The sequence below is a fragment of the Silurus meridionalis genome, chromosome 5, assembly GCF_014805685.1.
Source record: "Silurus meridionalis isolate SWU-2019-XX chromosome 5, ASM1480568v1, whole genome shotgun sequence".
In the NCBI taxonomy this organism is placed as follows: domain Eukaryota; kingdom Metazoa; phylum Chordata; class Actinopteri; order Siluriformes; family Siluridae; genus Silurus; species Silurus meridionalis.
The window spans coordinates 10,244,141-10,259,907 of NC_060888.1; the positions used below are offsets into that span (position 1 = coordinate 10,244,141).

Genomic DNA, 15,767 nt, shown 5'->3' on the forward strand with positions numbered 1-15,767 from the left:
ACAGATACTTGTCAAGATGCACATGTCTAACAAAGGGTTTGGTAATAATAGTTAATATTACTATTTGGTTCAGTTAAACTATTAAATAAAATAGTGTAATACACTGCCATAGATGCAGCTATCACCTGCTTAGTCTTCACTGTGACAGGTTGGGGGTGTCATGGTGGTGCAGGTTGTAGTGTTTTTTGAACAGAAACATGGTTAGATTAAACATGCTGTCGTTATACTCAAGATTTTACTGAAGATGAATGAATGAACAATTGATTAAATGAATGAAATGATAAATGAGCACAAAAGATAATCACATTCCCCAATCCATGAAAGCCACAGGTTCCAGAGTACCTTGTGTCCTGCACATTTTAGTATTTTTTCCCCGTTTTAACACAATATAGTTGAGCTCTATAAGGCTGTTAAATTAGTTGATTAAACAAATCAGGTTTTGGCAGAATGGAAATCACTAAACAATGCAGGACAATGCATACTCCAGGACCAGGGTTATTTACATGTATTGTATATAACAACATGAAAAAGGAGGGGGGATCAACTAGTGTACCATTTTAATGTTTTTCTTGTTTTGTTTAAACAAAAAAAGGAAAATACTGTATTTCAGCCATGCAATTCACTTATTTATTTTCTGTAAGGATTTCAGTCTTATTTGAAACATAAACGTCTAGATTATGCATGTGTAAAGGCAGCAGTATTTTATAACTATAGTGTAGCCTGTTGTGGTCGGTTTTGCACACGTTAGCAGTGTATTGTTCCGGTGTTAGCAGACGAGGGGTGGGGTGTGTGTGTGTGTGTGTGTGAGAGAGAGAAAGAGAGAGGAGGCGGGGAACTTGGGAAGTCTGTCGCGAAGCTAAGCGAGACTTGCATACTCCTCCGTCGGCAAGAACACTAGTCCACAGTTTTAAGGAGGATAGGACACATTTCAGCAGCCTCCAAAGCTACCCCTGTTTTCTGCTTTCCTAGCGTGGAAACCCGAGCACGATGGTGATCAAAGTTTACATCGCGTCGTCATCTGGATCAACCTCAGTAAGCCTCGAAGTCATGTATTTATGATGCTAATGATTGATAAAAGCAACTTTTAATTTTCTAACCATATCTCAAAGATGTACATGTGAAGCAGCAGCTAGCATCCAATGCATGGTATCGGGTTGCAGTTCCAAATCTCAACAGCTTTCCAGCATCGTGCAGCTGTATACCAGACTGCCTGATTTCTTGATCAAATATTTCGTTTTTATTTTCTAATCATTGCAAATCGTGTGTATAAAATGTTGTGTAGATGAGACACAAACCAAGACCTTTATAAAAATGTATAGATCAGGCTCATTCTCTTTTTAAACAGTACAGGAAGTCGAGAGATAAATAGCTCTATATATGGCATTGAAGAGATATTTTGCACTTAGTGATGCAGCTACTTCCTGATCTGTTACTGTGGGTATGCATCAGTTTATATTCTGTAGAGGCAACTGTTGTTGAATTTAATTTTGACCCTTTTTTGGCTTTTCTGTAGGTGATACAAGTGCTTTTTAATGCATTCAGCTTTGTCATGGTTGTCACCTGATCACAAAATGATGGCATGTTAAAATAGCAATAAAGAGGGTCTTTAGAGGTTTGCTATAGAGGGATTTCCAAATGTTAAATGCTCAAACATAACTAACACATAAATCTGCATGTTCTGTTCTGGACATATATTACAGTGACCTGCTACTCCAGGCTTCAGACATGAGTTTAGCTAGCTCCTCCTAATTTGGTCAGTTAACTATCTGTGTTAAGCTCCAAGGATTGACTCTTATGTAACATTAAGACACACCTTCTAGTTTTGAGCAAATAGGAGTTTTGTGAGGCCCAATTGTTAAAAACATGGCCATCAGGACTTGGGTGAATAGACTGGATGAAATTTGACCCTTGCTAGATTCATCTGATTTGTTTTTTAAACTGAGCATTTCTGGGTTTTGCAATGTTGTATGAAAGGATGCAGTAAAAGATATTGAAGAGTAGAAGAGTGTAAAGAGTAAAAATGTTTTAATGGATTCAAAGGTAAAGAACCTATAATAATAATAATAATAATAATAATAATAATAATGAACCATTTGAGAAATTTCTGACACACACATATACATATCTATCTATCTATCTATCTATCTATCTATCTATCTATCTATCTATCTAATATATATATGTACAGTATATAGATAGATGTGTGTGTGTGTGTGTGTGTGTGTGTGTATATATAGCACCCTCATTGTGACATACGTAATGATTATTACAGGGAATATACAGGGAATTCAACCATACATGAGACTGATGTAGATGATACTTTGCATATGGCCTTGTGCCATCAGCTCTCATTGAGGAGCCTTTACCCATTAGTCCCACGTATACAATGCAATAGCAGCAACCCAAGTACAATCTCTGGCTCTTGATAATGGAGCAAACTGCTATGGTAAGTAAAAGTGCATGTAGCTTTAAGATAGAGTTGGAGTTGTAGTTAGCCTGCCAGTGTTTCTGTGGGTGCACCCACCAATTACATCATGGAAATACAAACAACGGTGCTAGAAAATGGACTTATTAATTACAGACAAGCTTTACAGGCATTTGTGATTCAGTTTCAGAGTGATTACCTCATTTAAATCCTTGTTGGTGTTTAGACATAATTTGAAATAAGTATATAACATTTGTGTTAACTGGTATGTTGTGCCCAGTCGACTGGGTTCTTATATTTTGGCAGTCATGACTAAACCAGAAATCCTAAAACACAAAGACAAAAATCAATGTGCTCAAAGAACTGTTTCTAATTCTGGCATGAGAGGCATGTAAAAGGAAATTGTACAGATATTTGCTCAGGATCAAATAAAATTATCCAGTTCTCGGGTGCATTTGCTCTTAGGTAAATTTTACTAGCTGTCTGTTTAACAACTGAAATAACCTCCTTGCCTTTTTAGAGCTAATTTACAAGTTAAAAAGCTAGCTACTTTACATATTTAAATGATTTTGTGTAAAAGTAAAAGGCACATTCCATTCCTACTGCCCTTGGCTTTTAGCCACACTAATTGGAAAGGCAATAATATTTATGCAATTATAGAACAGAATATAACTAGAATTTTATCAATCATAAAAACGTACTCTTGTCTTATTCACTCTTGTTTTTTATGCTATTGGTTAATGTAGTCCCAATGTTGTTTAACTGTGTACTGTACAAGTATACGGTTAAAATGGCAATAAAGCCACTTAACACTGGATAAAAATATATAAACACAAACCGTACAATTTGCATTGTTATTACAAAGATCATGAAACACAGTGCACAGAACAGAGTCTTTTATGTAATAAGCCAATGCACATTTTTTACTAGAGGTCGACCGATATGGGTTTTTCTCTGGGCAATATTAAGAAACCAGGGCAGCCAATAGCCGAAATGTAATGCCAGTCTTTTGGCCGATAAGTTGGGCCTTAATCTCATAAAATCTAACATTTAATTAATAAGATGTGATTCAGAAAATTGCTTAAATGAAACATTTATTGAACAACACAAGCCTCTCCAATCAGTGCATTCGTTAGCAGGTTTTGGTCCCTGTGCCTACCTGTAGCCTAAACTACAGCTGGTCGATGGATCGCTAACAATACAGTACCAAAAAGTTACTTGCATTCTTTCTCCAAAAGTAGCATCATATGAAATATATGGCAAGATTAAGTACATGTACAGTTTGGTGAGTGAGATGCGTCTTCCTAATAATCTGCTAATTTGCAGCACAATCTGCCGATTCTGATTAATTAAAAATGCCAAACAATGGCCTAATTAATCAGTGTAAAAATAGAGGTCGACCAATCGATCGGCCTCTATTTTTACATAAGCCAACTCTAAACTTAGTTGTATGTAATGTAACCTAGTAGTTTTATATGAAACGAAGGCCAGGTAGCCTTAAAACAAACATAGTTGACTTCATAAACAAGGCCGATCTTGGCTTCATTCTTGCAATGGAACACATTGATACAATTATTGGTCTTTGAATAGAATGGATCGTCAGTTAGTGACGGTTAAAAGAAGTGGAACTGTTCTGACTAGTAAACAAATCAAGGTGGGAACAGTAAGTCATTTATGTAAAAAAACAATGCCATTTTTTCAAAATGGAACATTGTATGTCACTGGAATGAAGATGTGTGTAGAATGAATACTGAACTGAAAAAGCATTCATATTCTTACAATCAAGTTCTGCTTAATTATAATTAGCATATGGGTGTTTGACTTTATTTATATTTAGTTATGTTTAGAAACAGTAGTTTGGTAGAAAACAAAATACTTCGGTCTGGAAATGTACCATGCACACCACACTAGAAAAAAAATGATCAGTCCAATTAACACACTTTAATATCCAGTCTCCTCTGAGAAAGAAATGATCAATGTATACCAAGACTTTACTGGTTCATATGTGATTATTGTGTATATCTGTAAACATTTTAGTGGTATCACATAGAAATGAAACTTGGATATATTGTAGAGTAGTCAAAATGCAGCTTGTATAGCAGTACTTATGTACTATCCTCTGAAAATAACATTTACAGCTATTATTGTCTAAATAGCTGCCAACTTAACTGAGTACACAAGTTATAACGTCAAATCTGTGCCCAAAGTGTCAATATTTTGTGTGAGCATTGTTATCCAGCAATGCCTTAATCCTCCTGGGCATGGAATTTACCAGAGCTTCACAGCTTGTTGCTGGGATCCTCTTCCACTCCTCCATAATGACCTCACAAAGATGCTGGATGTTAAACACATGGTGCTTCTTCACCTTCCGCTTGAGAAGCCACACAGCTGCTCAATAGGGTTCAGGTCTTGGGACATACTTGGCCATTCCATCACCTTCATCAAGGCAGTTGTCATCTTAGTGGTGTGTTTGCGGTCTTCACTATGCTGGAAAACTGACATTTGGCCCAGTTGCTGAATGGAGGGCATCATGTACTGCTTAGAATGTTACAGTACATGTTGGAATCCATGTTTCCCTTTCGCAACTCCCCAGTACCAGCAGCACTTATGCAGCCCCAGGCCATGATGCTACCACCACCATGCTTGACTGTAGGCATGACATTCATGCTCTTGGACAAGTTGTCTACAGCAAACTGTCTGCAGGCTTTCTTGTGAGCCAGCTTCAGAAGAGGCCATGCAAACCGACTTGTTGCCATGTGGGCGGCGAATGATCTGAGCACTGACAAGCAAACCTTCCGCCTTCTGCAACCTTTAAAGCAATAGTGGCAGCACTCATGGATCTTTTTTTTTTAAAGCCAACTTCTGCACCTGAACACTTCAGCACGAGGCCTCAACTTCTTTGATCAACCCTTGCAAGGCCTGTTCCCAGGGGAACCCACCTTGGAAAACCTTTATATGACTCTGGCCACTGAACTGTTACTCCGTTTAAGGATCCTCTTATAGCCTAGGCCATTTTTGTAAAGAGCAACAATTCTTTGCCATGAGGTGCCATGTGTAACATCCAGTGGTAAGTATGAGAGAATTGTACTCTAAGCACCAAATTTTAGTGCTCTAATGCAAGATACACAAATTTGTTTGGTGCTGTCAAGCAGACAAAAACATGAACATGATGAATAGGATATGAGGCTTTGCATAGTTACACAACATAAAGCTGTTATCACTGTATGTTGAGTTATTTTCAGAGGAAAGTAAGTCTATATTGCTATACAAGCTGCATATTAACTACTCTAAAAATATATCCAAGTTTAATTTCTATAGTATTGTCCCTTAAGAATATATACTAAAATGGTTGCTGAAATGTGAAGGATGCAGACCTGACTAGGTCTAATCAATAAAATTAAATAAATAAAATTTATAATCAACGAATGCTTAGTTGGGCTGCTCAAGTTATGATTTAACGTGATGGCAAGATAACACAGCTGTGTGCAAAATGGCGGAGAGTACAGGGTCAACCGTCAGGAGGGAAAGTGTGAGTCCCAAGTCATCCAAGCTGAGCTTGTGTGGCATGATAGTACCACAGTGATACATGAGCACATGAAAAGAAAACTGGACACTGGAGTCACGGATGAAGGCGAAACATCAAAACGTCTAAACGTTTAAAGTTTTTTTTTTTTTTTTTTTTTCATTTTTATATTTTTATTTATGATTTTCTATTTATATATTTGTGTTTGCATCTTGAAGTAATATGTCAACAAATGCACTAAATGAGTTTAGTTTTCACAGATATTCTTGGATGCAATTTCAGCAATAATAATCCGCAATAATGTACATTTTTTTTTAAAGTAAAAAATTACTTGTTTAATTTAAGACTCCTGTCTTATTTTCTCTTGAATATTTAGTATTTTCTTTAATAAAGAAAAAGTACTTATCCAATTACTCGATTAATCTTAATACTTGTTTACTAAAATTATGGATAGCTGCAGCCCTAGTTTGTTATTCCTTTATTATTCATACAATGCCATACTTTTTAAGCAACCAGCGTTAAACATTGCAGCTATATGACTACAGCAACATGTATAAACTCAAATTTCCAAAAGATTGTTACAAAAAATGCAAAATTACTGCTTCTAATAGATATAGTAAATGTAGTCCCTCTATTGACATGGAGATTTATAGTACAGGGGATCAATACCACAGGCTATTACAGAGATTGATCCTGGTTCACTTTTATTTCTGTAGCTGTAACAGTTAAACAGACTATGCAGCCAGTTTAGGACTTTCAGAGACATTAGTGACATTAAAATATTACCTTACATTATATGGAAGATACAACTACAGTAATAAACTGTTCTGTTTTCTGTGAGAGCAATAACTGCACTAATCAATCATTAACATCATAAGATTATGGGATTTAATTTTTTTCCATTTCCCTCTTTCCATTCTTTCCACAGCTATATAGTGCTTATCATTTGGAAATATATCTGCAAAAGCTAGGGATTGGGTTTTTAATATTATTTATTGTTAAAATGTTTATGCTCAGTATATTAAGGCCCTTGTTTGACTTGACTTTGTTTATTGCTTCTCGTGCAAGAGGTGGTATGTAAAGAAGGCACTTTAAAACAGCACATTGCATTGGGCTAATTTCAAGTATATTTGAAATGACATTGGGTTCTTCCTACTGGGAAATGTGATTCACCTTGGCGCCAGTAAAATGGGTTATTTTGTGAGTGGTTGCACCCAAAGCCTGACGTGAAGGGGAAGGCTGCTATCCTCTTTCACTCTCTCAGGACAGCTTGAACTTGCGCAACAACTGCTGAGTTCATGCTGCAACTCATTTCCAGACATTCCATAACCATCCAAGGAACAACACTGCTGTTATTTTCTGAGTGCTCTCCTCATCTTGACATGCTTTTACATGGGCAAATAGGCATTTTATTTGTCAGATAAAAGTAACAGATAGCTTATTATTTTTATATTTTTGTGCCAGAAACAAACTCCGTATGTGTTGTAATGCTTATGCATTTTCATATTAAAACAGTTGTTTGATAGACTTATGGTTATATGATATTATTTAAATGCTTGAACCGCACTGATTGCTGGTGTTCTGCTCATCGCACTATGCCTGTCTGTCTGGTGGCGTTTTATTTATTTAGGAGCAGGCTACTGCTAACCTCTCCACTGCAGGCCTTATTTGGTTTGTGTTCAACTGACTCCCTCCTCCCTTAGCCTAATCCCAAAAGATCTGGTGGTTTCCGTCTCCCCTTCTAGGGTCATTCTTCTCTACTTCTCATCCGAGCTGCTTTTGTTGTGCCTTAAAGCCTGTCAGCCACATTTAACTGATCAGGTTATTGTATGTATGTATGTATTTGTGTGTATGTATGTATGCATGTATTCATGTTTCACAATTTCAATATTTTGTACTGTTCCAAACTAGAACTCTTTAGAATATTAGAAAGCCTAGTATACTTTTTAAATAGTTAATTTAATGGGTGCTGTGCAATATATTTGGAGAAACATTAATTAATATTTGTCCAAAACTTTGTCTTGAACTTGTTTTCATAACTTATTTGTTTATAGCAATCTGTTTGTTTAGGTATGTTTTCTAACAACCCATAGGCCATCCAGGTACAAGTGTATTTATAATGAGATCACACCACATATGTGCACTCAAATAATTGTTAATGCTTCTATAGTAGACTTGCTTTTTATTCCCCCTGACATTTTACATTAAGGTTCCAATTCAACTGCATTAGTAAACATTAATAAACCATGAACAAGCGAGTTGCTTTCATTAAGGTGGCCCACCTGCAGAGTTTTTGTTTAGTTTTATTTGTTTTGTTTTTTGTTTTGTTTGTTTTTGTTTTTTTTACAAGGGGAAGAGCACCATCTGACCCTCGTCTGGCCCAGTGACTAATGTATCTGATGGTCACAATGTTGGCCAGGTGTCCATTTGTACGTCACCTCTATGTCCTTGGGCAATAATAAAGAGTTGCTCTCATTTCATGCTCCTCCACTCTAATGAGAAGCCAGTGACTGTTGCTGTTCAAGGGAACCGCTCTTCTTTATTAGTCATGGTTGGTGAACAACATATGCTATGCATATGTTAGTGCAAAAATTTTCTAATTTTATCAGCATTTCTGGCAGATGATTACACTGTGAGCAAAACCTGTTTTTTTCTTTTGCATTTCTATATTAGTAAAATTGTCCATATTGCAGCTAGATTCATAAATAAGATAAGACTTTAATAACTCTCTTAGTCAGAAACAGGGTACATTCAATGGTTGATGCAACATCTTTCCTAAACCACTTGAATTAAAGCTAAATTTCTAAACTTCGCTTACATGATAGCTTTATTTCAAATCCATTTTGTTGGATTTTTAGAAAAAGAAAAATATGGAAATTGTGTGACTTTCCAAATAGTTATGGCCTGACTGTCCTTGGGTTATACTGGAACATCAAGGTCATTTTTGTGTTTTGCTGTAAACTGGAAGATATTTTGGTTTGAGATTAAATAATGAATATGAAATAAAATATCTGAACTTCTGACATTAACATTTTTAATTTGTGTTAAACAATATAAAGCATAGATCTATTTTGTATCAGACATCCTGATTTTTAAAATAGAGCAAAAGTGTAAGAACAGATAAATCCGGAATTGCTTAAATTAAATAACAATTTTGGTTGAATATCTCTTGCTTGCAGTAATTGCATCAAGCCTGTGACTCATTGAACTCACCATGTAGTTTTTTCCTTCTTTTGTGATGCTTTGCCAGGCTTTTAGCACAGGCTCATTCAGTTGTTTGTTTCAGGGGGATCCTCGATTTAGCATGCTCATTTTGATTGTTTTACCTTAAGGTGACTTAACCAGTCTAAAACCTTCCAACTTTAGCCATGATTAAGTCATCTGTTGAGTTTTGGGTCAATTTATTCTGGTGATTAAGAAGTTTCTCCTAATTAAATTGGATGTATTGCTCGGTAAATTGCCAGACAGAATGTTTCTGTAGACCTCTGATTTCATTTTGCTGCTACCATCATGAGTTCCACATGAGTTCCACAAGTATTCCTCATATTTCACAGATTAGATTTTTTGTTTTGGATCATGCTATGAAACAGGACCTTTTTTTCTCCACATTTTGTCATTTATATCACTGGTAGAGAGTAATCTAAAGGTATAAAGATTTTTGTGGCACATTGATCTATTTCTTTGGAAATTCTAGTCTGGATGATTTTACTTTGGTTTGTCTCTTAGCTTTATATTTCTGTTCTCTGTGTCTTTGATTAACATGAGGTGGATTGTGATCCCTTGACCCTTACATTGTTGTTGATGATGCAATAGCTGTTTAGGTTTTTTTCTTCACATTTCTCTATCTATCTATCTATCTATCTATCTATCTATCTATCTATCTATCTATCTATCTATCTATCTATCTATCTATCTATCTATCTATCTATCTAATTATCTAATTATCTAATTTTATGAGTATTGTTTCATTATTAATAACCATAACTATAACCTAATAGATATATATTAGAGGTCTAACAGGAAATTCATGGTTCGGTATGTACCTCAGTTTTTAAGTCACGGTTCAGGTACAGTTAGGGGGAAGAAATGCGAAACATAAAGTTGCGCAGCTCCGTGACTGAGGCCGACGCAATTCGCATCTCGATACATAGCCAACGATAAGATACATTCAAGATACATATGAAGCAGCTACTGATTACGATGCAGTGGGATTCAATTTCGATTTGATTTAACACAATGCGATTCAATAGAAAAAAATTATGATGCTATGTAATTCAGTATTGTAAAGAGAGTTTGCTTTTATTTCTTTGGTTCAGACAGAGAATCATATCATAAATCATAAATTTACTTTGAGTGCCTTCTGGCCTTTAATGCATGGCCCTTGTTGTGGCCTTTGTAGTGCAAAAAAAAAAGAAAACATGTTAAATAAAACCAAACTTTCTTTGGATTTATTTATTTTGGATTCGGCTCTGCCATGTTAATGTATATCCTGTGTGACTCAGGACAAGCCTCAGTTTCGGTAGTGTTGTGATGCCTCAAATTCACAAAGCGAGAGATGATGTTAGGGTTATATGGTGTTTGTTTTGCTCAGGCAGGAGCATGTTAAAATTGCATTAAAAATTCATTTAACAACATGTGCTGTTTGTGGCTGCACTTATAAGCAGACGAAGCTTAATTTGTGGTTTAAAGAACAGTGCTATATACAGAAACCTAATGTTGGACCAGACTGCACTTTCAATAGTGCATGACATGCCTGACTGCATTTTCTACCTTTATAAAAGAATAATAGTCTTACTCTCTGTTTTCTTGCCTCCATATAATTGTAGCTTTTAGATGAAAAACACTAGTTAGTGCACAGATCATGCTTCTACTACAAGCCGAATACTAAAGATAATACTAATAATATAATACTAATAATATAATACAATCATCATCATCATCAGGATCATCAGGATCATCAGTCCCCCTTCATATTAGGTGTCTTTTATGACTATGTGAAAATGTATAAACAAAAAAATAAATGTAAATGTTTGGTACAATGATACTAATTGTGTTCATGTATTGCAAAACACTTGATGGAAAGAGAGTAATAGGAACCTGGTATTTCTATATTTTTTTCATGTGTCTAATAGACGTGTACAGTTCTTCGAAAAACATCTATGACCTTTGAAACATGTCTAGTCTTCATGTTATATGTTGAGTATGGTTTTACTGATAATAATCATATATTTGCATAAAGCATCCATATTTGTCCATGCCCATGTTGATTAGAGTATTGAAAACTGGAAAAGTATTAATTCAAGGTACATTTAGAACAGATAAAAATGTGAGATTATGTTGCGAATAATTACAATTTAACGTGTGTGTGTGTGTGTGTGTGTGTGTGTGTGTGTGTGTGTATGTATATAATTGTCTAAAAAAGATATAAATATTTTTTAGTGCTAAAATGATTCCCTAAGTAACTCGGTCGTTGGAATAATCTGTAGAATACTCGATTGCTAAAATAATTGATAGCTGCAGCAAAATATATATATAGAATTTATGTGCCTTGTAGTACAGATGCTTAATTTATTTCAGGCTTTCACATACAAACCCTTACAACTTTCATTATATTAATGAGTATCACAAACACATCTGTAGCAGCTGTCATGATCAATTTACAGTGGATGGGCATGTTTTTCAAATAGGTGACTTTAAATCATTCTTTGTACAAGCCAAAATTATTAATTTGCTTATACAAGCTGCATGGTCTGAAGACATGGAAGTTACACATCTTCTGCTCCTGAGCCTGTCACACACAGGTTTTTATATACACCGTTTTAGTCAGAGTCAGAATTATACTTTTTAGTTTAATTTAAGTAAATATGTGTAATATTTATCAGTGGAGTAGCGTTTCGATGACTCAATTAATTAGGAATCATAGAGGTCTACACATAAACAGTAAAATGTCTACCTCGGAGTTGCTATTCTTTCTAAATAGTTTTTAATATTTTTTTTTAATATTTTGGCAGTGACAAACATACTATACAGAGATGGAAGTGAGATAGCGAATAAAAACTTTACCTCTGTACATTTTTATACAAAGGGATGTCTTGTTTTGATTGCAACAGTGCTGAGGTCAGTCCTTCGTCATAAGCACACTGGCCTAACCTTCGTTCCCTGTTTTTCCTCATAGATCAAGAAACAGCAGCAGGATGTCATGGGGTTCCTGGCAGCCAATAAGATCAATTTTGAGGAATGTGACATTGCAGCCAATGAAGAGAACAGGAAATGGATGCGGGAAAATGTACCAGTAGATTCCCGACCTGCCACAGGGAACCCCCTCCCACCTCAGATTTTCAATGAAGAGAGATACTGTGGGGTCAGTACTGTTTTTAATTATATTGTATTAGTGTGCTTATCAGTTTAAAACTGGAGAAGTAGACTGGCTCTTGGCTGCACATACACACCGAAGCAGCCACCCATCTACCCACAGCTAAACAAATTAAATCAGGTTCTTAGGTTGGCTTTACCTCAGCAAATTAATAATACACAAAACTTTGCCCAGCTCTATTTTCTTTACCTAATCTTTAAAGAGAGTCTTGCTTTTGTGACTCATGCTTTCATGTAAAATGAAATGTCTCACTTCCCACAGAACTATGAGGCCTTCTTTGATGCACGAGAAGAGAATGCTGTGTATGCTTTTCTAGGCTTGACTGCTCCCCCAGGTTCTAAGGTATGCATTTTGGTCTGAATATGAATTATATGAACAGAACAGAGCTCTTTATTCCCACCTTGCATATTATTAACAAACCCCGCTCAATGGAATGTGACTCAAGCAAAAAAACAATAACACAACTGAGTCGGGCCACCCTATTGGATTTGGCAAGCCGTGTGCAACCCTGCAGAGTAATGGCACTGTCGAAATTCCCAGCAGTCCCAGTGTTAATTAAGCTGCCCCGACTAAAGGTCAGCACTATGCTTGAGTGGGTCTAGAATCACTGGCTTCATTCCAAATGTCCATCTCACTCTCCCCTTTAATAACAACTGATCTAAAGTCCAAGCCATAATCTAGGGCCTGATTAATATTTTTCTCAAGTATGATGTTACTATAGCCTCCCCTAGCAGCCTTTTGAGGAACTGAACTGGAAGAATTGGAATATCCACATTTTATTTGGCATTTTTCCTCATGAACCATCGTGAAGTAGAATTTTGTAACCAGATAAACATTTTAAAGCAACTATTTCAGTAGTTTTATTAATATATGATACAAATATTATAGTGGTGCTGATGATAAGCTGTAAAAACTGTATGTGCTGGACTTTTTGTGTGATGTGCAGAAGGGCTTCTAATTTTTGATACTGTGAAATAAATGTATTTAATGCAATTTTATATACAGCCATTATTCTCCATTCTTTTGTAGAGTGATACAAACTTTTTTATTCAGTAATTTTCAAAGGCTACCATTTGTCTGTCTGATTGTGATTCGTGTTGCAGAAGAGCTGCATTGTTGATTTAATGGATAAACCTTAAAAAATCTTTATATTGCTGTTGTTGTGCTTAGGCTAAATACTCTTTGTTTCTTTTCAGGAAGCAGAGGCTCTAGCGAAAAAAGAACAGAAGTAGTCCACCGCATCATCGATTACTCGATAACCCTACACCTTACCCTATCTTACCCTATCTCCTAGGCTGCAACTACACCCCACTGATTCATTTCTAACCTATTCAGATGCAACACGCTGTTATGTGCATTAAATTCATATAATTCACCAATCTCCTCGTCAAATTACGGTCTTACAGACTCTGCTGTTGAATTAGTTACATTCCATCGTCCTTGTTGTGAGGTTGAAAAAGAGTTCTTCGTTGTGTACATTCGTATGATGGTATTCATTTATGATGTGCCATAAGCAAGTGACTGATTAGTGCCTGCATCATTTTTAATACAAATCGCACTTAGAATTCATCACAATGATTACTGTATATTCATGTTTGAGTAAATTAAAAAAAAAATTATGCTAAAGGGCTACAATAGGTAGTTATCATTTGTTCTAGTTTCTGTTAGCATAAAGTCTAGTCCCTTGTGCTTTAGCTTTAAGCTTGCTATATTGTCTCAAAAGATTCTTGTCAGTCAGTGTTTGAGCTTTTGAGGACATTAAAGGTACAGTAAGTATAACAATATAAATATTTAGTGATTGTCTTTTTTTTTTTTTTTTTTTTTGTTTTTGTTTTTGTATGAAATTAGTAGTTTCTTGGTAGCTTCCCTAAAACCAGAATTCAGTTTGGTTATAAAATCTCAGTATGACAATATGTTTGTCTTTTAAGGGAATAATAGTATGCACTATTTGTTAAATGTGAGGTCCCAATATACCGACTATAATTATTGTAATTATATTTAGATCAGCATATGTATTACTTAGTGTACCTTTAACTCATTCTACAGTGTCTTAATTGTGTACATTTTTCTATTTTGTGAACAAATAGAAAATATGCCAAAAACATTTGAAGAATTGTATTATTGAAGTGGGGCAGGCCAATAAAGCATTGTTTTAATTAAAATGTTTCACTATGATTTATATATATATATATATATATATATATATATATATATATATATATATATATATATATACACACACACACATGTTTAAGTATTGTATTTTACCGTATTTTCCGGACTATAAGCCGCTACTTTTCCCCCACGCTTCGGACCCCGCGGCTTAAACAATGAAGTGGCTAATTTATGAATTTTTCCTGTGTTTTTCCCGGTTTTACAAGCTTCATGCCTCCGAAAAAACTGAGCCCCATAACATTAGACCAATGAAATTGCCGAACAGGTTAAAGTGAACCAATGAAACTCTTCAACACTTCACCGATGGTGATTTTTGAACGCACGATGATGCCAAAGGAAAAACCCCCGAGAGAAATTGTTGTGAAAGGAAGGAGGAAGACAGTGAACAATGACTTTCTTGGTAGGCTACTGTTTAGATACAAGCCGTGTAACAGACACTGTCTTTCGTTAAAGCCTGTGTAAAGTTCATTATTTTCAATGTAGACACCTGCGGCTTATAGACAGGTGCGGCATATTTATGTTCAAAATAAAAATCTTTGTCAAATTCAGTGGGTGCGGCTTATGTTTGGGTGCGCTTAATAATCTGGAAATTACGGTATATGTTGTTCACTACATTTAAAATTACATATGTTACTCAGTAAATAGAAAGAAAGAAAGATCAATGGGGGAAAAATGGTGCCCTGGAATCTACTCTTTTAAAATCACAAGAAAGATCTCTCAACTCCTGCTTAAGTTAAACTCAAAGGAAATGAACTGAACCACTGGCTATATTTAAGTGACCAGCTTTAAGTGTATTATTATTATGCTGATGATGATGATTATTATTATTATTATTATTATTATTATTATTATTATTATTATTATTATTATTATGTGGTTTTCATAGTTCAGTAAGAGGCTTTGCTCAAATTAGCCATCAGTGCATATTGTTGATTTAAGTTAGACCTAGCAACCTACTGGTAACCAGTTATTAATGATGCTAATGCTGTTCAACTAAAAATAGCATATGTCTAAATTTAAATAGAGATTTAACTTCATATACATCAAAATGAAAAAGTGTGATGTGAGATTGTATTAGATTCCGTAGTGCTTCAACATTTGTGAACCCTTTAGCAGTCTGTTTATTTCTACATAGGTCTGTGAGTGCCAAAAGTATGTAAATATTTAGAATTAGCAGTTAATTTGGAGGTCAAATTAGAGTCTTCAAACAATGGGATGACAATCAGGTGTCCATGAGAGCAGGGATCTATTAAAGGCTGTTCTTCTCATGT

At 35.3% G+C, this 15,767-nt stretch overlaps 1 protein-coding gene across 1 annotated transcript; it reads left to right on the forward strand.

Moving 5' to 3' along the window:
- The first annotated feature begins 818 nt into the window (after positions 1–818).
- Positions 819–14,483, forward strand: sh3bgrl (SH3 domain binding glutamate-rich protein like). The gene is made up of 4 exons (XM_046850239.1): positions 819–1,032; positions 12,124–12,309; positions 12,583–12,663; positions 13,518–14,483. Exons 1-4 carry the CDS (start codon positions 988–990, stop codon positions 13,551–13,553), a joined length of 348 nt encoding a protein of 115 aa, XP_046706195.1. The 5' UTR covers positions 819–987; the 3' UTR covers positions 13,554–14,483.
- The last annotated feature ends 1,284 nt before the right edge of the window (positions 14,484–15,767 follow it).